At 45.9% G+C, this 22934-nt stretch overlaps 1 protein-coding gene across 1 annotated transcript in view; it reads right to left on the reverse strand.

Annotated features, from left to right (window-relative positions):
• Nucleotides 1–22518, reverse strand: part of LOC137654556 (regulator of nonsense transcripts 1-like) — a 61300-nt gene extending 38782 nt beyond the window's left edge. Inside the window, 1 exon segment of the mRNA XM_068388285.1 lies at nucleotides 21998–22518. Coding sequence (XP_068244386.1) covers nucleotides 21998–22183 — 186 coding nt within the window. The 5' untranslated portion in view covers nucleotides 22184–22518.
• Between the last annotated feature and the right edge of the window lie 416 nt (nucleotides 22519–22934).

Raw genomic sequence — 22934 nt, forward strand, 5'->3', positions numbered from 1 at the left:
GAAAGACCGGAACACAGTACCCTGAACTGGTAATGCTTCCGATTGAACATGAATTTTAGATACAGTACTTCCTGAAAGTTGGATGAATTGGGATCTGGAAGTATGCATCCTTTAGATCTAAAGTGCACATGAAGTCCTGTGGTCTTATCGCTAGTCTGACAGAGTCGGCCATCTCCATCCTGAACGGTGTCCGTTCGACAAACCTGTTCAGGGCTGAGAGGTCGATGCCTGGTCTCCAGTCTCCAGACGCCTTTTTCACAAGAAAGAGTCAACTGTAAAAGCCTAGGGACCCGTCGAGGACCTCCTTGAGAGCGCCCTTCTCCAACATGGTCTGGGCTGCTGCCCTGAGGGCAAACTCCAGTGCGGATCCATTCGCACAGGAGTTCAATGGAATCGGCACTCGAGTCAGTGGAGGGAGAGAGTGTGTGAACGGGATGCGATACCCTGAATGAATCACCTCGACCGTCCAGCGTTAGGCCCCGTGGTGAAGCTATCTCTGCCAGTTGCTTTGCAGGCATCCCCCCACAGGTGGGCAAATAGGAGGATTGCCTGGCCTATTGGAATCGGTCTCGGCCGTATCCCCTCTTTCCCTTTCCTCCACGAAAGGACTTCTTGTTGCGAAAGGCCTGCTTTGCACCCTTTTGACCCTGTTGCTTTGGGTCTCTAGCCCTTCACGGTTGCGGTTTTTGCTGTAATTTCCGCTATGGCTGAGAGGGATAAGGCCTGGCTGGACTTCCTCCACCTCTCTGCCACCCCTTCAACATCCTCGGGGTGGAACAAGCAATTGCCCTCAAAAGGTGCATTTCTCAGTCTCGCTACTTCGGCCTGAGGGAGATGTCTATGGAACTTTCCTATGATGGCGTTCCTCCTCTTCAGGATAGTGTTGGCCCAAAGGTCCACTACCTGGCAGGAGAGAAACTCGATGGCCCAAGTACCAGACAATATTTAGGTCTCCAAAAACTTCCTTGAGGACTCCTGAGACAGGTCCTTAGACCGGATCAGTTGTCCTAAGGATCCCAACCAGAAGTCAAGCCACAAAGTAGCCTGCATGGCGTAATTCGCCGCCACCTCCTGATTAAGGATTTCGGAGGCCGAAAAGGAGACTGGAAGTCCCGTGAGTTTCTCCAAGGATGTCTACGAATGTGCCTCTATGGAGTGATCGAGAGGCAGCGTTGGAAAAGATTACCCGAGGATCTCGTAGTACCTCCTCTGAAACCCATACGGAGGAGGTAGGAGCTTGGAGGATGAGTTGGAGCAGAGAGAGGTGGTGGACCCAGTCACCTGGAACACTGCCTTCTGTCTGGCACTCTTCAACCCCTTTGACAAGGGCAAAGCTGCACTGGTCCTATGAGGTTTCTGAGTGCCGTAGAACTGGTCAAGGCCCGTCTCCTTTCCATCTATAGGGGCTGCCGATGGATCTGGCACTTCATTGATGGAACAGATGCAGGTTAGGACCTACCAGAAGGCATGTTCCAACTCTTTCCTCTCATCATCCGTGAGCTTAGGGATAGCGGCTGCTGGCTGAGCGTCGTCCTCGAAATCACTCTGCCCTTCCACTTCCGAACTCTCATCCATAGGATGCCCGGAGTGGGTCGTGGTCGTCAACAGGATAGATTGGGGATAGGGAGACTGCCGAGGAGGTATTCGCTTCCGGTTGCCTAGGAGGCAGTGCGGGAAGGAAGCCTGGCCGAGGATTTAGGGATGGTGAATAAATTCTTCGGTTCCCTATTACAGGGTGGTCCTCTCTCCATAAGGGACTAGAGGTCTCCGTCGGCTTACGGGTAGGATGTAACTCAGCTGCCATAGGGAGTGCGTCCCGCCTGGTCGCAGGTCGTGCCTCCTTAGACACTATCTCGAATGGTAAGGGACGGAAGGAGTCCCTGTAGCAAGTCACCCTATACTCATTAGGGGGCGAAGGATGAATCCTTTTCCTTTTCCCCTTGGATCTGGCTTATGGAGTCTTGAACTGCAGGGGACTCCCCTGAGGTTCTTGCCTATTCTCCACCCAAGGTCTTTTGCGAGGGGATGACCGTTTCCCCTTGCCAGAAGGGCCCGCATGCGCGGAATCCTCTGAACTCCTCCGAAGATTGGAGGGAGGAGAGACCCCTGAGATGAGAGGAGGCGACAAAGAGATACTAGGCGTGTCACCTAAGGACTGGGAGCGGGGAATGACTCATGTAATGGCTTGGTGCATTACATCGAATAAGGTGCGAAGCCATGGGGGGTCACGGGCTGCCGAGGAACTAAGGGGGAAGTCCTTGGGAAGACACGGATCCCTGGGTTTAGGAACCTCAGCCCTTTTGCCTGAGGAAGGCTTCCCGGCAGGCAGGATTAGCACAGGCCTACCCTTACGGATAGGATCTGGGCGTAGTCTCGTGGGTGACTGTTGTCTCTGTGAAAGCCTGAAGGGAGTCTCTCTTTGCAGGGAGGTTAACCCCTGCCGCCAAAAAGGGAGACGGTATCTCATTCGGGGGATGCCGAATCGCGGAGGGTTTGGTTATGCGAGGTTGTTGATTCACGAGAACCTACTCCTGGTTGGAATGTGCCCGGGAAGTGAGCAACAGAGGATCGTGAATCACGATCGCACGCCCTATCATAGTTCGTGCGGCTAGGAACCCCCTCACTGCCTGAGGATTCGGCACAATATTGATTGTGCACGCCAAGAAGGTTGCACGCTCGTGCGCTAGACTGTCTGCGCATGCTAGATTATTCTCGTGCACGCCCCTCAACATGGCGCTGATTGTGCATGCATGGTGCGCATAAGGTTGTTCGTGCGCGCCAACTTGGTCGTGGGCGCGAGAGCTCTCACTGCTACGCTCACCCGAAGGTATGGCGCTGATTGTGCATGCATGGTGCGCATAAGGTTGTTCGTGCGCGCCAACTTGGTCGTGGGCGCGAGAGCTCTCACTGCTACGCTCACCCGAAGGTTCACGATAGCCTGTGTTGTTTGAGAGCAGACGATCAACACAAAAGTCCGCAAACTCTGTCATATAAGATATGAATGCGTTCATGAGAACCCGAAGATTCAGCATGAACTGTGTTGTGAGACCCAGAAGGATTGGCGAAACGAGAAACCAAAGTTTCTCTGTCACGAGAACTCGAAGGATCAGCGTGACCAAGGACACGAGAGACCAAAGGCATAACGTAGCCTGTGTTGCGAGACCCAGGAGGGTCAGCGCAACGAGAAACCAAAGTTTCTCGGTCACGAAACATTGAGGTGTTAGCGTGACTAGAGCTACATGAGCAAAGGGCTCAACGTAACTCAGGTTACAAGACCCGAAGGTTCAACGAAACGAGGAACCGAGGTTCCTCTGTCACGAGACCCCGAAAGGTCAGCGTGACTGATGGAACGAGAAACTAAAGACTTAACGTCACCATCGTTACGAGAGCCCGAGGGTTCAGCGGAGTCTCTAAGGACTCCTGCTGTCATGAGATCCCGCAGGATCAACATGACGAGAGCCCGAAGGCTCACGATCATGCCAGCCCAAAGGGTGATCGTCATGAGACCTCGAAGGGTCAACGTGAAGAGAACCAGCACATTCAAAAAGACGTCTCCTCACAGCACGGGGAGAGAGCGTCCAGGGTGGAGAGGAGTTACGAACCCCTCCACTCTACGAACCTCCGGAGAGGAACGTTCAGCAGACTCCGACCAAGGGGGAGACTGCTCAAGGTTTACAGATAAATCCTCTGCAGGGGAGGAGAGTTCCCTCAAAGGAGAGCGTCGCTTCTAACAAGGTTCTCGTTCCGCCCAGGAGGAGAACCATAAACGTAGGGAGATTGCTGATGTACAGAGGCAATCTTCTCTCACGAACGAGAGATATGTTCCCCCGAAGGTGAAGGTTGCCTTGGAGAGAGCCCTGCCACCACCCCTGGTGGGTTAGCTAACTCCTCGGCGTCGGAACCAGACTCTCGGTCTGACTAACGGGCAACAGCGCCTACGCCCACGAGAGGAGGATCAACCTCTGCAGAGGAAAGAGATGACCGACTTCTCTCTGCTCCCCTTCGGAGGAGTTCGAGGAGAACTTCCTTCGAAGGGGGGCCATCGACACCCAGCGATGGCCATAAAGATACAAGGTCTGGAAAGGAACAGGCGATCCCTAGGGGAGGGGAAGGAGCCGACACCTTCGCCTATCCTACAAGGTTAACCTGGAGTCACAAGCCCTGTGCTACTGGTCGACTTGCCCCAGAAGGGCCTGGTTGAGAAGTAGCTTTGGGCAGAGATTTGGGTGTAGAGGAAGCAGAAGTCCGCGATTTCGAGGAAGACCTCGAAAGCGAAGACTTGCACTTAGACTTCTTTTTCTTATGCGCAAACTTCTCCCACTGGGAGGCAGGCCACTCCCGACATTCGGAACAAGTGTTGTCCCGCGAGCACTGATGTCCCCGGTAAGCCGGGCACAAAGGGTGGGGGTCCGTCTATACGGACGACATGAAGGTACCGCAGCGGCGGCCCTCACGACCTGGACATGTCCGCATAGCGGGACAATAACACACACACACTGATACACAAAAGAAAAAGGAAATGTAAATAAAGTCAAGGCAGGTGTGAGTGAGCGGGGTAGCCGGTCTACCCCAACCCCCCTTCCGTTAACTAGCACATGGGGGTAGTTATCCCTCACTAAAATTGTCTTGGCTAGTTTTCAGCATTGCTGAAAGTAATACCCTATAAATAGCGGAAGGTTTGTATCTGTGTCGGAACAAATGTTTATTAATAATACCTAATACGATAAAAAAAAAAAATTACACAAAATAACACCCTACCACAAATTTACACTGACAAACAAAGCATGAAAACTTCTGTTTTCTCAAGTTACATCCTCTGGAGGAGGGTCAAAATTATCCTTCAATTTAGGATATGTTAAATCTTTATCAAGTTCCTTTGTACACTGATTACCACTAAAAATAAAGATGTGATATCTTTGAAAGAATTTCTCAGTTTTCTTACTTCGCTGCTGGTCATTCATTATTCCAAAAATCAAGATGGTGAATCTTTGAAAACCTCTCAAGTTTCTTTTTATCCCCATGATTACCGTATTCCTTAATAAAACAAAAAAAATTATGTTCCAGTACAAATCTTTCTCCTTGAAGGTAGCAAAAGTTTGGGTTCGTTACACCTCATGCAAAAGTGGTGTGGTTATACAGGCGGGTCCACAGCCCATGCAATAAAGGACACTTCAAACCAAAAATCTGTTGTAACTCTTAAGGCATATAATAATGGATCTGTCCGGTTATCCCATGTGGTGTGATAAGTTTTCCCAGTTTCTACGTACTCCCTTGTGAAGAGTGTGGGGATTAAAGCTTCTATATTGTATCAAACAATAGCTGCAGGCAGCATGGGGCTTATTTACATTTGAATTGAGTCCACCTGAAAAGAAAGGAAATGGCCACTTATTCTTTACTTTCATCATAGACTCGGACGTAACCTCTGCCCTCAATCTGATGCCAATGGTCCTGTGAGAGGAACTGAGGTAGTTGCACCACATGCTGTGCAGCTACTACAGGCCCTAGGAAAAAAGTGTCTTAGAGACCTGTGGGTCGCTTCCTGTAGGTAATGGGCAGTAAATGTTGTCTGACCTTTCCACACCCCATGCCTGCAGTACTTATGTCACAAAGAAATTCTTCTTAAATGTCAGGGTTGTAAATTCCTACTAATATTATGTGCTCTAACTCGAGCTCTTTCTGGGGAGGAAGGCTAGGGTGGTAAAAGAGCCCAGTTAATGAACTTTCTCACCCATGAAATGGTATTTCTGGCCACCCTTTCCTTTACTCTCCCCATGCTAACAAAAAGGTGTTGCAGGTGTGGTCAAATAGTGTATATGCATTAAGATACTGCTGCAGTGCCCTAACAGGAATCAAACCCAACATATCAGGATCGTCTGTCACCCCCCCCCTAAGATCGCAATGCGAATTGATAAAAACCTGGAATCAGGAACACAGATTCTGGGTTTTGGCACCAATTTCAGGGACGAAGGAAAGAAACCATCATTTGGTATTAGAGGAGAGAGAATGCATGGAGCTCATTAACCCATTTGGCCAAGGCTAAGGCAAGCAAGAAGACCATCCCATGTGTGAGGTTCTTATATGAAGACAGCCTCAACTGTTCATAAGATGCCACATTCAGCAAACACAGCAATTTGGTGGTCTCACCTCTACCAAAGGACAGGTCTTCTCAAAAGTTCATATGAATGTAGAAAGTGCCACTGAATAGGAAACACCCAACTCCTTTTAGCCTAAAGACCTGGCTTAACCTGTTAAGCGTCACCCACATGATGAACCGTTCACCACGTTCTACTCGGTACCGCCTTCAACTGCATATACCGTTCATGACTTTAACTGCCTTTATCAAGTCGTCAGTCTCGTGATAATACGTTTACTCGTATAGTAAGTATAAGATCACCACTTGGCAACACTCTCAGCATATGGGGGCTGTAAATAGAAACTTATATGATGTTTGGCAACTATTTTTCTGAAGGTAGCTTGATGTTAGAAAACTGGTTTCCTTTCAGTGCGCTTCGGGCGTTTATGCGGATAAGGTTGTTTGTTGTTCCTTTTACAATGAGCGGTCTAAAGGTGAAGGTTATTTCTTTAGATGAAATAAATGATATTCTTGTTGATGAATTTGATGAGAGCACTAGTTCTGAATCCTCCAGTGATGAGGATATTGTGACGGGCCGAGAGATGGGTTGAGACTCAAAGGCAGGAAGCAATCAACTGAGTAACTTTATTAAAGAACACTCTCCTTTGTATACAAAACCTCAAGGCAACAGGAATTTTTATGTTCGAGAAACAGACAATGTTACAGTGGAAAAACGCAGACATGTTTATTCTGGTTCTTTTTAGTGCGAGGGAAGAGCGCAGATACAAGCATAATATATAAAAAATAATTTATGTACGATCGTGTGACACACGGTTGGTACATGATTGAAGGTGTATGTACCAAACGGAGTGGTGATGGCGGTCTTGGGGATGTCTTCTGGGTTCATAGGCACCTGATAATACCCCTTCAGGAGGTCGAGCATAGAGAAAACCTTCGCTTTGTGCAGGTAGGAGGTCACATCGGCAATGTTTGGGAGGGGGTAGTGATCCGGTTCCGTTTGCATGTTCAGGCGCCTGTAATCCCCGCACGGACGGAGGGAGCCGCCTTTCTTCAGAACGATGTGTAAGGGTGACGACCATGGGCTGGAGGCACTTTGGCAAAGGCCCATTTCCTCCATTTCGGCGAACGTCTGTTTGGCGGCTGCCAATCATTCCTGTGCCAGACGTCTGAATTTTGCGAAGACTGGGGGTCCCGTCGTCTTGATATGGTGATAAATACCGTGCTTGGCAGGAAGCGTGGGCGTTTGGCAAAGTTCTGGACGGAAAACTTACGGGTACGACGTCAGGAGGTGGGCGTAGGCATCCGTGGGAGCGCTGATGTGGAGAGCGAGGTTAGAGGGGGCGGGTTGAAGAGGTGTCGATGAGTACGAGTCTGCGTTGACCAATCGTCGGTGGGCGACATCGACCAGAAGGTGGAAATGAGAGAGGAAATCCGCACCGAGGATTGGCAATGTGACGTCAGCAATGAGAAACTTCCAACTGAATTTACCGTTTCCGAACGATAATGCGAGGTTCTCGTAACCGTAGGTGGGTATCGCAGATCCGTTGGCAGCTACCAAGTGGACGTCGGCAGATGTAGACAGACTACGTCATGTCTTGAAGAGTTTCCTTGGCAAAAGAGAACGACAAGCACTCGTGTCTACCAAAAATAACACGCCCATTCCTACATCATGTAAAATGAAAAGATTAGAAACACGGGAGGCCACCGCCACGAGCGATGGCCTACTTACACGTTTTTTGGCCACTGACAATCCTTGGCACATTTCTTCGCGGTTGCCACGAATCTGAAGTGGTAGTAGCAAAACTGCGGCGGATGGGAGGTAGTAAGTGGCTGTAGAAGTCATTTGTTGGGGCGCAAGCGATTGGTGGGTGGTGGGTGGCTTTGTCGCCGCTTCGGCACGTCACGGGGTAGGCGTGTATGTCCTACGGCATTCATGTCAGCTTCGGTTTACGTTGAATAGGCATCCTCTTCGTCAGTGGTGGAGGGGTTGATGGAGGTCTTGAAGTGGCTGTCCATAAGGGCATCAGCTTTGGTCAACAAGTCCTTCATGGGTAAACTATCGACATCGGGTATGGCAGTGCGTATAGGTCCGGGTAAACGGTGTATCCAAAGGGCACGAAGTAGGTTCACCTCACGAGGAGAGACGTCTGCGGCAGGTTGAAGGCGAGTGATACTGGTCATTTCCCTGAGGGCAAGCGAAGCCCTTTGGTCCCCCAACGGTTGTTGTGAGAGCTGAAAAAGCTTTGCTATACGGGTGGCTGGCGACGGCGAGTACTGCTGCAGAAGGTATGTTTTGAGGGCATCATAAGCTATTGGGGTGTCTCCTTGTTCACAAAGCCAGTCGGATATTTGTGGGAAGGTGTCCTCGGGTATCGCCGCGAGAACATAATCTGCTTTGGTGGTAGAGCGAGTCACGAAACTGGACTTCTGCGCGCTGAAACCAAGCAAACGCCTCTCCGCTGGCAAACGATGAAAGTTGCAATGGGGCAGCCGCAGCGCCAACTTCCGTAGAGTCCGCCATAGTACCAACGATGGAGGGGCGAGGGGGGTGGGGGTGGAAGGCGGTGGGAGCGAGTCGACTTCTGGGGTCACCAATGTGACGGGCCGAGAGAAGGGTTGTGACTCAAAGGCAGGAAGCAATCAACTGAGTAACTTTATCAAAGAACACACTCCTTTATATACAAAACCTCAAGGCAACAGGAATTTTCATGTTCGAGAAACAGACAATGTTACAGAGGCAAAATGCAGACATGTTTATTCTGGTTCTTTTTAGTGCGAGGGAAGAGCGCAGATACAAGCATAATATATACAAAATAATTTTTGTACGATCGTGTGACACACGGTTGGTACAATATTGAAGAAACAGTTTTCTTTCGATGCCGAGAGCGAAAAAAATGACTTCTCGTTGTCGAATGACTGGACAACGAGATGTCACAAAACTATACAGGAAAGGAAACGCCGAGAGAGAGAGAGAGAGAGAGAGAGAGAGAGAGAGAGAGAGAGAGAGAGAGAGAGAGAGAGAGAATAAAGGGGATAAATAATGTACAAATGAATGACGAACATATTTGAAAACTATACAGGAGAGAGAGAGAGAGAGAGACTTTTCCCTTTGCTTTTATTGCTGATCCTGGCGTAAGATTTACGATTGAAGATAAAAAGAACCCATTAGAATATTCAGTATTATGTAGCCTTTTGAAATGAAATAATAGTATTAATTGTTTTTTTTATTCCACCATTTAATTAATATCCCTACTTTTAACTATAAATATGAATTATAAGCATAAAGAAATGATATTAACTTTGAAAAATTAGCATTGGTGAAATAACCGCTCAGGGCAAAAAAAGCGTGACGGTAAATTAGCGGCAACCTGGTCCAGGGGGGACGCTTAACAGGTTAAGGTTGTGATATTCTTTCACCACTGATACCAAAGTTTTTCCTTCTGTTAAAAAAAAAAACACACACAAACACACACACTTCTTCCATGATACTATCAACAGAATATGGCCCACTTGGCTTGATAGATAGAAGTTGAAGAGCCCTGGAGGTATCCATATATAGCTCGCGTAACTTTGCAGGGAAAGCCTATCTTTGAGAGATGCTGGATAACCTCCACGAGTGAAGCCGAAGTAATTCAACTGTGCGGTGGAATATCTTCGTGTGTGGTTGGCACAACAGGTCGGGAAGAGATGGCAATTCCCTCTAAGTCTCTACCAGCAGATGTATATGATCCACTACTCATATTTAGAATGGGAGTTGCCCGTACTAGATTTATAAAACTCCTTATCTGGCAGCACGGTAGAAAACCAAGAGTGTCCATGCCGTTCATGGGTGCTAGTAGGCGTCCTCGAATGCTGCCCACATTTCCAATACAGTACTCATATTGCAGAGATCTTGCTCGGACCCCTGTCCTGATGCCAAACGCTAAAGGTGAGCTCCCCAACCTTTCCTTGACGAGTATATGAGCAACAGAAACTCTGGATGAGTCAAAAAAGGAGAGCCCCTTAGAAGGTTCACCTCTGAATGAGTCAAAAAAGGAGAGCCCCTTAGAAGGTTCACCATGTCCAGCCACCATTCCAAGTCTTGCCCGGACTCTTACCCTATTAGCACCATTACCAGAAGGATGGTCGAGATGTTTAGATCAGAGTCCATTCAACTCCCAATGGAGCGACTGTAGGTAAAGGCGACTGTTTGGCACAAAATGTTCCAGGGAAACTAGGTGACCCAGTAGTTTCTGCTACTCACGTGCTGGCAGTTGGGGCGGTTGAAGGAAGGGGAGTGCTATTTCCCTCAGGTGCCTACCCTATCCGGAGGTGGGAAAGTCTTTCCAAGGACTGTGTCATTGGCCATTTTGAGGTAAAAGTATCTGCATTGGCACTAGCACCAATTTTTTCCAATTCACCATAATCTTTAGATCATGACTAGATGAAAGGAGTCCGTCTCTGTCAAGGAGGGGGACTCACTCCGAGTCCGTCAAGATCAGCCAATCTTCCAGGCATCGTATGAGACTATGGTCATTGGCATGTGCCCATACTGACAATAGTGTAAACTCTGGTGAAGACTTGTGGCACTGTCGATACCCCGACGCAAAGCACCTTCAACTTGTATATTTTGCTGGTTACAACGAAGTGAAGGCACTGTACTTCCTGGAGGTTGAATGTACAGTCAGGCCTCGTTATTCATGATAGTTAGGTTACAGACAAAGGGGCGTAAAGCGAATTTTCATGATTAAATGATCCACTAGGGTGGGCTAACAACCTAAAAAGTCACTACTCCTTGCTACGAGCAAGTGCCAGAACTGATGATTAACACTGTAAATACTGCCTAATATTTCAATTTGGTTTCTACAACAGTTTATAATCATATGTACAGTGTACTGAACATTTGCACTCAAATGTGAGTTTTTGGGGACTGCGGACGCACCGCTAGGTTAGCACTAAGGCGATAAGACACGAATCGTTGATATCTCTGATTAGTTCCAGTACTTTCTTGGAAGAATGAGACATTACTAGTCGACCTTGTGGAACCGTATGGGGTATCAGGGAAGTTTACTGGCCTTTTAGGGGAAGTCTGTTTCACTACCTCCCTTTAGGGGGAAGTTTTATTTGTAGGACTTATGGGGTCGCAGGAGGAACTTGTTCTTCATTAGATCTTGATGGTGATAGTATAAATCCTTCAAAATCCAAGGTGGTGTATAGCGAGACATATCTCAGGCATTATTAGATTGAGACACTGTACGTTTAGGAGACACTTTCCTTACCTGCAAAGGAGAGATTTCGAAGTCTAGCGAGAAAATCGTGATACCCCAACCCCCTTCCAAATCAACACCTCATAACTCAAAACACTTGTCAGAGGGGAAGGAGAATGAGCAAAGTGTTCGAATTCCTTCTGTAAAGTAGACGATGCTACGGGATCATGATCACTCATGACATTCTCCACCTCACTAAGATGGGCAGGAGATGCCACATACAAAAAATCATGAACAAAAGACTGGCTGTCCTCCTTCAAAATCAGCATCACAGAAAATGCCAATTACGATCGACCTGACAAGTTAAGTTCAGAATTAGAAGACAACGCTTCAGCTTTCCTCTTTTTGAGGAGGATGCTGTAGCTAGAAAGCAATCTCACTTAGGCTTTTTCCTACAACTGTTGTACTTGTCCAATAAAGATTATGACCAATCCTTGCAAACACCACAAGGTGAATTCAAATCCCACCTTTTTCTCCTACACGTAGCACAGAAGGGACGAAGATCAATCTCTACACAGCTCATGAAGGTGACACAAGGGCCCCCTTCAAGACCAACACAGATTCTCATAAGCACTAGCTTAACATTCATTTTGAAAATCAGAATATCTTGAATAAAGCACCGAGAGGTCAGTAACAGCCGTCCGACTGCCACGGCGACCAAAAACTAAGTAACAGCGCATAATCCAGCTTCACTTCACCAAAGCACTAGCGGGAACATGGTACAACCACACATTGTTGCCATACCCCCCAAGAATTCTTCTTTATGGTTGTAATAAGGTGCAGCAAAAGCTTACCCATTTAAAATGACAAGGGTTTGTATCCGTGTAGGAACAACTCATTTTTGGTATTTCCTTCACGTAAATAACATCATAGTTAATTTGATATGGGAGGGGGGTGTTAGGAAAACTCATAAGAGGGCTGTCTCCCCAATATTTATGGTCAGAAATGGAGGAAATAAAACAAGATAATTAGCTGTAAAAAGATTATGGGTTTTGTATTTATTTAAAAATGACATACAGTAATACCTTGAGATAAAAGTGTCCCAACATACGAGAAATTTGAGATACAAAGAAAATTGAGCAAATTTTTGTCCTGAGTTATGAGAAAAATTTGAGATACGAGGCAGTTCCCTATGCGGCTGCCAGGTGGCCAAGTGTGCGAGAGGCTTCTCACCAGGGCAGCATCGCTCGCTCTTTCCCATAGGATCTCCGTCGCGTAAAGTTTATATCCAAGCATCGGCCGTAGTGTTTTTTTTTTTTACGTTAATCAGTGCAGAATTCAGTGAATAAGCAATGGGTCCAAAGCAAGCGAGTGCAAACAAGGGTAGAGAAAAGAAAAATCGTATGATGACAATGGAGATAAAGCATGAAATAATCGAAAAACACGAGAGTGGTGTAAGAGTGACTGAGCTGGCTCGCTAATATGAGAGGAGTATATCAACAATATGTACCATCCTCAAGCAGAAGGATGCTATAAAGAGCAACAAGCTTTCCAAAGGAGTAACCATCCTTCCCAAGCTGCGCACTGATATCCATGACGAGATGGAGAGGCTTCTTTTAACCTGGATAAAGGAGAAACAGTTGGCGGAAGATAGCGTGACCGAGACTATCATATGTGAAAAGGCCAGCAGAATCTACGATGACTTGAAAGGGAAGCAAGCCTTCAAAGCCTGTTGTGGCTGGTTAGATATACTTTAAAAAACGCACTGGGATACACTCAGCTGTGAGGCACGGGGAAGCAGCAAGTTCCAACTCAAAAGCCATGGTGGACTTCGTCACAACCTTTGCCTCGGATATCGCCCAACATGGCTTCATCCCCCAACAAGTCTTCAAGAGTGATGAAACTGGCCTTTTCTGGAAGATGATGCCCAGGAGGACATTCATCACGGCAGTGGAGAAGAGACTACCAGGCCATAAACCCATGAATGACCGGTTAACTCTAGCTTTGTGTGCCAATGCCAGCGGTGACTGTAAGGTCACGCCACTGCTGGTGTACCACTCTGAAAACCCACGTGCTTTCAAGGGCCAAAGGATCTTGGAAGAAAAACTGCAAGTGATATGGCGCGCTAATGCTAAGGCTTGGGTTATGCAGCATTTCTTCACGGAATGGGTTAATCTATGCTTTGGTCTGGCAGTCAAAAAATATTTGGCCGAGAAAAACCTGCCAATGAAATGTCTCCTGGTCCTCAAGAATGCCCCTGGTCACCCTCCTGGTCTCAAAAAGGATATTCTTGATGAGTTCAGAATCATCAAGGTCCTTTATCTCCCGCCCAACACCACGCCACTCCTCCAGCCCATGGACAAACAAGTAATTTCCAACTTTAAAAAACTGTACACAAAGCATTTGTTCAAGAAATGCTTGATGTCACAGTCAACACCAATCTCACCCTTCGTGAATTTTGGAAGGAACATTTCAATATCGTCCATTGCTTAAAAATTATTGACGATGCATGGCGTCACAAGGTGAACTCTTAATTCAGCATGGAAGAAATTGTGGCCAGCTTCCGTCGCTGAGAGGGACTTTGGAGGATTCAATACGACAGACCCCGAACATATTGTGGTGGATGAAATCATGTCTCTATGTTGTGTGTGGTGTTGTCGTCCATCAGATCAATGAGTGGTTTGTTAGGAACCAATGAGGCTGCTGAAGGACCGGAAAGTTGGCCTTCATCTCTTAAGCGATTTAAGTGAAGGTACTTTCGGACTCTGTCCAGAGGGCTGAGGTCGTGTGGTGCAGCACTATGGTACCTCCTCTCTTCTTTTGCTGTGTTCTAAGCACAACCTCAAGTCCTAGGGGTGGGGAAGGATGAGAAGGTTATGCCACTCTGTAGATTCTCGACTGACACCCATCCCTTGAGGTTCGTCCAAACTTCTGGTCCCATGGGGGTTAGAATGTTTGGGGGATCGAGGGCCTGATTCCAGTTCAACTCAAGTCCCTTTGGAATGGGAGTTGTTCTCGTTTTCAAGAAGATTTTGTGGAGATTGGTGTCTAGAATCATTCCAAGATACACCAGTCTTCTGGGAGGGAAGTAGGGAAGACTTCCGCAGGTATCCCTGATCACTGGATCTTGGTAAAAAGACTTCAGAAGTTCCGGTGCTAATGCAAGGTTGACACTGAGTCTGCTAAGGTCAGTCAGTCGTCCCGAAACGGAGGAGACAGAAGCCGATCCTGTGAGACCAGGATGGGTGTAGTGGAAAGACCGAAGCACAGTGCCCTAAACTGGTGTTTCTTGTTTGTCTAGACTGAATCTTCCAACATTCCTAGATGGGTGGTTTGAGCCTGGAAGTAAGTGTCCTTTAGGTTCAGTGTGCAAATGAAGACCTGAGGTCTTAGCCCTTGTTCAAACTCCAACATGGAGTGGGCATCGACCCCAAGGGGACAGCTCCTTGCGGATCTTTTTGCATGGAAGATTGTTGACGCTGGAGTCTTGACTCGTGTCGTAAAGGATCAGACGCGATACCCAGTGTAGAAATTCTTCCCTGAGAGAGAATTCCTTCAACTAACAGAAGGAAGGCAACGCTTAGCATTACCTTGCGCCCTGATGGGATTGATGCTATTCCTTAAAATAGAATCAATCTGGCGAATGTTAATCAATGGTTACCAGTTGGGTATCGTGGTTACTGGGCAGTTGGAGAGTGCTCGCAAGTAGTTCCCTGTCAACAAGCCGTTGATGAGGGTTGTCGAACGTTTGCCGATCACCTTAGTGTGATGGGGAACTGCCAGTAGCGAGAAGTATGTTGTATACCTTCTGATCTAGGGAACTACAGGCAGAGGTTGACTAGTAAGTTCGAGTCACGAACTGCTGGCGAATTGCCGATGATCAGTGGATCGGTGGTCTGTGAACCGATGGCGAGTTATAGATCAGCAAGCTGATTATGGTCCCCCCTGGTTGGTCAGAGATGAGCAAGCTGAAGATGGGCTGGTCAGAGATCAGTTCAATGATTGAAGAAAGATGAGCTGCCCATCGGTGATCTAGTGATCAGCAAGCTGATGACTGGTTATTGACTAACAATCGGTGATTGGAACGCTAGCATTTGGAGGGACTAGAGCTCAAAGATCAGGGTTTCGATCTGGTGATCGGCGACCTAGCGATCAGTAAACCGTGAACTAGCCATCAGCAGACAGTGATCAGACTGTTGATGCTTTCCTGTTTGCTGACGGTGGTCTGTCAAGGAAAAAAAAAAAAAAAAAACTTCAGATGAGACAGGGACCAAGGATTCCCCGTTTCGATCCCCCTTGTAAGATGGAATCTTCGGGATCTTGAATCCATCTCTGAAGCCTTTTTCTTCTTTTCCCAGTGGCAATGTTATGTGTTTGCGGGGAGGAATAGGGCAATGGTGACCTGTCCAAAAACTTTTATTCCTTTTTTTCTGCCTATTGCGCGAGTGTGTAAAAGAGTACTGGAGCGATGGCACACAGGATGATGCTGGTGCTCAATTTCTGCCTGGAGAGCAGGCAAGCGCTGGCGCATTGGATCTGCGAGCACTAGCGCATTGGATCTGAGACCGCAACTGCGCAGGAGGGCGCAGGAAAGAGCGGAAGGGCGCTGGCGCGCAGTAAAGCACCGTGTAATTTTCTGCATTCTCCCTAGAATGCGCCGAAGCGTGACTGGTTGCGCAAGGGCGGGTGCATTAGCGCGTGCGTGAGAGTACTATGTGGAGACTGATGGCGTGCGCGTGCGGAAGACCATTGTCAGGCGCACGAGCGGAAGAATGTTGGCGCGCGTGCGAAAAACTATTGGCGCGCACGCAAGACCATTGGCGAGCGCAAAGGTAGCACTAGTAGGTCGGCAGGTCAGCTGGCAGGACGACCAGAAACTGGGATGAGCCCTTTGGAAGGGCAAACATCCATGATGGGGACCGTAAAGGTCCACGGAACAGTCCAGGACCGAAGTCCAATGACTAACAGCGGCGTGAGGTTGCGTTGGTAGATCGGTAGGTCAGCTGGTAGGATGATCAGGGACTGGGATGTGCCCTTTGGAAGGGGAACATCCACTGATGGCAACCGTGAAAGGTCCATAGAAAACTCCAGGACTGAAGTCCACGGACTAAGTTGCAGCCTAAGGTTGCGTTGGTAGGATGATCAGGAACTGATGAAGCCCATGAGGGCCGGTGGACCAGCAAGCTGGCCTTAGGAAGAGTCCTGGACCGAAGCCCACAGACTAAGTTGCGCTGGTAGGATGGTCAGGAACTGATGAGCAGCGTGATCCTCCGAAGAGGTGTCTCTATGAGTGGCCTCTCTCGCGAACGAGAGAGGTGAACACTTCGTAGAACGTAGAAGAGACTTGAAAACACCCATGAGGGCCGGTAGATCAGCAGGCTGACCTTTAACAGTAGCAATCCTCCGAAGAGGAGTCTCTATGAGTGGCCTCTCGCGAACGAGAGAAGTAAACACTTCGTAGAAGAGACTTGCCAAGACTGTGTTCCGCCCCTGAAGGAAGAGAACCTGAGCAAGAGGGGAGAAAAGTCAGGGCGAAGGCAGCAACAGCAGTCGGAGACGATTAATTTATTAAGATGTGGGAAATTCTCCCTCGGAAGGGAGAATCAACCTCACATCTGGGGAGGAAACTTTCTCTTGGAAGGGAAGTTGTCCAACCCCTGGAGGCAAACCTCCTGGTTAGCGTTCTAAGATGATCTGAAGTGCTGGTCATGTTGTCACAGGAGTACTTCTAAGAGAAGGGATGATGCCCATGACGATCCTCTGAGGGACGGCAGTGACAGCAGATTCCCCAGGCATGAACAGAACAGCTCTGCTTCGTCGGCACTCTTAGTCGAACGAAGAAAAACTGCATAGTTAACTGGGAAAAAATAAAACTAACTACTTAACAGAAATTCCCTAGGAAGGAACTAACTCCGAAGAGGAACCCCTAGGGAACAACGTAAAAATAAGTATAGCCGTTCCTTGCCCAGTCGACATCCATGGGAGAAGGGGGGAGCGGAGTAACTGTAATAAAAACAGAATTACAATTATTTAAATCAGCTAAGAATATTCACTAATAGTTAGAACCACTGATCCTCCGAACGGAAGTGTTCCCCACGGAGAAAAGCTGAAAAGTTAAAATTACAATTATAATTTCACTAAAAATACTTGAGACAAACAATCGGAAGAGCAACCTAACCCGCGCACAGGAAAGGAGCTTCCCCAATAGTACACTATTGTTGTAAAGGTGAACGACCTTGAGAAGAGAAAGACCGTAGTCAATCTCCGAAAGGCCACATTCCCTTCGCTCAGTAATCCATGTTTCCCGTAGGAAAAGGGAAAAGGCGAAGATAATAGTTGAATGAAGAGGGTCCAGGCGATGACGATTCCAATGCGGCAGTCAAGTTAACGGTTATATGCCGACGGGAAGACCGATGGACCAGAGAGGGAGAGGTCATTTCCCTTGCTAACGTACGCAAGTGTCGTTGTTGTATATGTATCAAACACCCCAAACGCTGAAAAGGAAACTTATCACATTTCTATACACATATATATACATAAACATTAAGAATGTTTTCATATATATACATGTATAAGAAATAGTAAGTTAAAAGACAAAAACTAATGGCAGTCCAGAATAGGCGAGGAAGAGCGGAAACAACCGCTCTCCATCCGAGCCAAAAGTAAAGTGACTAAATCACAGGTGTGTGAACGGGAGTGGTAGCAAGCTACCACCCCTATCCCCGTTAACTAGCGGTGTGGGTAGCTAACCCTCGCTAAATTTTAATGGCTCGTTATTTCAGCTCCGCCAAAAGTATAACCCCTAATAAATAGCATGGTTTATATTCCAGTTACGGAACAACTGGGCTTTTTTAATTATTTGAGAGCTTCGAAATATTTATGCACAAGTTCCCGGATGTTGTTCTATTTTTTCCCCCTCAGCTTCAGATTTTTTTTCCACCCTCTCCAGTTTCAGCATGACCACCACCACATAAAGACATCTCCAAGAGGGAAGTACTGTAAAATCTATTTCATAATTTGATGTAATCTATTTTCAAAATTTTATATAATTTTATCTATGTCAGCAATTAACTACAGTATGTTGAAAACGCTCGCCATTCAGCGTACAATTTTCTTTGCTCCTGTAAGAAAGAAAAAAAATGGTGACCAACGGGGCTTACGAGCTCAGCTCGTTATGTAACTCTTGCCAGAACATAGGAGCAGTGATATTATGTTAATTTTGCGAGAGCAGCGAGCCACAGTAGAGCAAACACCATTAGACGGATGGAAGTGAATCATAGTTAATTATGTTACTTTAATTTTCTGCCACTTACATGAACTACAGTATATATTTTTCCAACTGGTCATCTTTGTGTTATTTTGCATTATTTGACCATTATTATTGCTGCAAATTACTCCTTTTTGGCATTTCCCCCACCCAAAACATCTAGTTACCTATTGAGCTATGGAGGTCCCCCTTAATTGTCTTTATATAAGGGTGTCCAAAAAACTTGAAACAGGGTGGTTTGCCCCAATAATCATGATCAGAAATGCTCAAAACAAAAGATAGCAAGTATAGTAAGTAGGAAAAATAGGTAAATTTATAGAATAGTGCAATAAATGGTTTGTAGAAAATAAGACTGGTTTTCAATGTGATTTGTGGTACTTTGAAAATTTTTGATAATGATTCCTGGCAAAAATCCATAGTTCTTGAATTATGGTGGGGTCAAATACCATAACTGGAAAGCTATGGCTTTGTGATAGGTATTGTCATCAATTACGAACGAAATACCTTAAAAAACAGGGTCCTTGTCTAATTGTTTTATTATTTAAATTATCTTTTTGAACTATTTCCACCAATTAAAATCATAAAATACCAGTCATCGTAATAAAAAAGATCACTGTAACTAAGTAACAGCAATGAACCACTGTCAAAACACTGGAGCTTTTGTTTGCCAGGACTTCCGGACACAAAAAACGGGGTTTCCATCCCATTTTCTATGATATCGTTTGTAGCAGTGTTGAGTTCTTGATCCATCAAATTACATATACCTTGTTACTTAACTGAGCTAACAACTTATTGGCTTTTGCTCTGCGTATGGTTGCTTTGCTCGTGAATAAACATTATCTTACTGCTTCCACACTCTGCCAACTACCAGTGTTTTCTGAACTACTGGGTGGACAGAGACTTCTATATGTGCTATGATGACAAAAGGAGCAAAATGGATATTTTTATTAAAATCTGTAACATAATTAATTGAAGTTTCCATCAGGAGTGTATGGTACTTAGAATAGAGTATTTGCAAAGATCTATTCAATTATGAAAGTTTCTATACCCTAACTAACATTGCACCATTCTATAATTGAACAGAAAAATATATGGTTCATGTATTTAGCTAGAAATTAAAGTACCGGAGCCTCTAGTTTGTGGGGACAGACCTTGGACCGGCCAAAAATCAAGCAAAAAATGTCCAAAATCGGCTCTTTTTCAAGGGAATGATCACAGAATGGAATAATGTTAAATTCACAAAATTTGTAAATGCTTGTCCCAACAATCTACATACTAGGACCACTCTGCGCATGAAAGTCAGAAACGTGCGAGAAAAATGGACAACTTATCCCAAAATTCCCCTCCTAACCTCACCTCCAAGCCGTGTCCTTACCTTCCTCGTGACCTAACCGGGTGGAGGGGCTAACGCCCCTTGCACTGTCGCTAACATACAAACCCCACAAACCCAACGTAACCGAACCTAGTAAATGCCAGGTCACAACCCCTAGCCGTAAGTCTCTCTCCTACACAAAAAAAGCTATGGGCAGCATTCTAAATTATATCTTAACCACATTGTAATAATAAAAAAGTTACTCGGGATTACCTTAATATTAGAAGTTGCTGAAGTCTAAATCCTAGGGTTCTTGCACCTTCACAGGGACCCTTAAAGACACCTAAAAGCCCTTTTTGAAATAAAAAATGAAAAAATTACGGGGTAACTCGAATAAAGTCCTGTAGGTCTAAAAACCTTATTGTCTTCAAAGCATCAAGCTGATCTATATGAGTAATAAACTAAACACCATCGCTCAAAGAGAAACTATACGGAACACAACTGTCCATTACGGCGTTTAGCGTTCGAAAGGGTCGACCTCGTGTGTAGGTCAATCTCGGATCGAGGGGGGGATTTAAAATTTTGAAATCACGCTGCCAGCAAAAGTAGGCCTACAAGCGCACAAACGAAGGCTTAGTTCGGGTGGTTTGTTTGACACTGGCTTTATCTACCGAAACATCTTTCCTAGATGTTGGCTAACCTAAACTTTGGTTGTATATATAACAAATTAGTATTCGGCATAATTTCAGGACGTGTCCCCACGAACTAACAATCTTAACAAGGGGTTAAAAATGAAGATTGTTGGGATTAGCAAAAACATAAGTCCGAACATCGATAACTGTTCAAGCTTGCGCCACCAGCTGATAGGCGAACAGAGCGCCGCCCAACGGGTGTTATTATAGTCAGGCAGGAATCAATGCTTGGGGGAAATTTTACAATCGAGTAACTTGGCCGTGGCTTCAGCGGACGACACATTGTAACGACATTTCCCGAACCTAACAATTCCTGATAATTATCATAGCAGTATCAAATGTCACTATAAATGACGTGTACCAACTGATTACAAAATTAACCGAGGGGTAAAGATGTATGTTGATTGGACAGTATTAAATTGGAAAAACGAACGATTCTTAGCCTGGGATGACACGGGCTCTATCTATCAGGAAAGTTGGAAACTAAGAAGGAGCTACCCGTGACTTGCGTTCGGACGGTGCTGAACTTAGAAAATATTGCCGTGGTAAAGGTAAATTATGATATTTTTCAAAATGATAAAATAACATCATATTATATTATATTGGATCATAGTAAAGAACATCTTCCCCATAAGTAAAAACGATTTGGCTAGTAATAAGAAAGATATCGCCCTGTCCCTAAAAACTACATTATGGAGTTATTTTATCATTTTAAAGATGTAATTTAGAGTGCTGCCCATAGCTTTTTTTTGTGTAGGAGAGAGACTTCGAAGGGGGTCTGCGGGCTTGCGCCTGGCTAGGGGTTGTGACCTGGGAACTACTAGGTTAGGTTAAGTGGATTTGTGGTGTTAGTATGATAGCGACAGTGTTTGGGGGGTCGCCGGGGTGCGTTAGCCCACCCGTTAGGTCATTAGGAAACATTTACAAATTTAGTGAATTCATCATTTCACTCTGTTGAACTTCCTGGGAAAAATTCGATAAGGGATGATTTTTACTCTATTTTCAGGCGATCGCGACCCTGTCCTAGTATGTAGTTTGTTGGGACAAGCATTCACAAAACTAGTGAATACTATTTCCTTCTCTGACCATTCCCCTGAAAAAGAGCCGATTTCGGACATCTTTTACTCGATTTTCTGGCGGTTCCAAGCCAGTCACAACAAACTACAAAGGCTCCAATGGTAAGTTTAGCAAGGCCCATTCACTTTGGGCCCAAGAGCAGCTTATGGAAATCCTGCAGTTACAAGAAGAATAGTATTAGTTACTTATATTTAAATCAGTGTAAAAACAAAATTGGGGAAAAATGGTACAAGAGAAGCATCTCGTACAGAGGGGTGGTCTGGCCAGCCAAGATAACCTACAGTAAGCCCACCATGGAGACCAGGCTTAGCCTAACAGGCAAGAGAACCGTCCAAGATGACATATTATCTACACGAATAGTTTGCTTACCTGGCTCTGGGAAGCTTGGGTTTTATCCAGGGGATCCCCTCCGCCTTGAGTTTGCGTCTGGCTGCCGAGGGTGAGGTTAAACTCGTACTCGGAACCTTGAGTATCAGCCCCGAGGAGGTCGGTGGCTTCCTCGGTGTCATAAAAAGTCAGGCTCTGAGAGCTGGGACCATATGCATCTACACTCATCTCTTTATCTCAATCTTCAGCGAATAACAAACAAGTCACCAAATACGATTTCACCCACGATAACACGTCTTCTTCAACTCTTTTTCGGTTCAAAATCCCCTTCCCGCACAACCATGTCGGGAACAACCATGTTTAGCGAATAGATGACTGGGATTCAGGCCATAAGAAGGGGCAAGAAGACAAGTGAGCATCGCCATGACGTCACTGAACCTGCTTCGAGCGCAATACTGACGATGTGTAAAAAGAATTCAAATCCTCATTATGAAGTGTTTCGTCCTCATACTTTACGATATCTCAGAGCACACGTCACCCATTCACGCACTTCGTAATAAAATATGTTGAAAGTTGTCTATCAGATATGATAACACCATCACAAGCCAATGCAGAAAAGTCACAGCGGCTAAGTTATATGCGCAGTAGCATATGTACAGGGTTATGTAACGTGTAACACCATTATAATTCACCAAACTACGATGAAAAACTATTGCGACGTTTTGGTAATCAATTTATCACGCAATATCAGCAATATGTTGATATCTAGGCATTTCATCTTACAATAAAAGTGGACAGATCATAGTGCATAGAGAACTACATATGTATGACCCCAAGTTATCAGTGATAAGACATTCTTAGTTGCGATATTTCCCGAATGCTATTACTAAAAGTTTTAGGTATTAGACGTGTTGTAACTTTGTGTAACTGTATTAACATGGTGCAATACTGCTTTATATTTAAATAAAAAAGAGTAAGT

The sequence above is a fragment of the Palaemon carinicauda genome, chromosome 15 (assembly GCF_036898095.1).
Source record: "Palaemon carinicauda isolate YSFRI2023 chromosome 15, ASM3689809v2, whole genome shotgun sequence".
Lineage (NCBI taxonomy): Eukaryota > Metazoa > Arthropoda > Malacostraca > Decapoda > Palaemonidae > Palaemon > Palaemon carinicauda.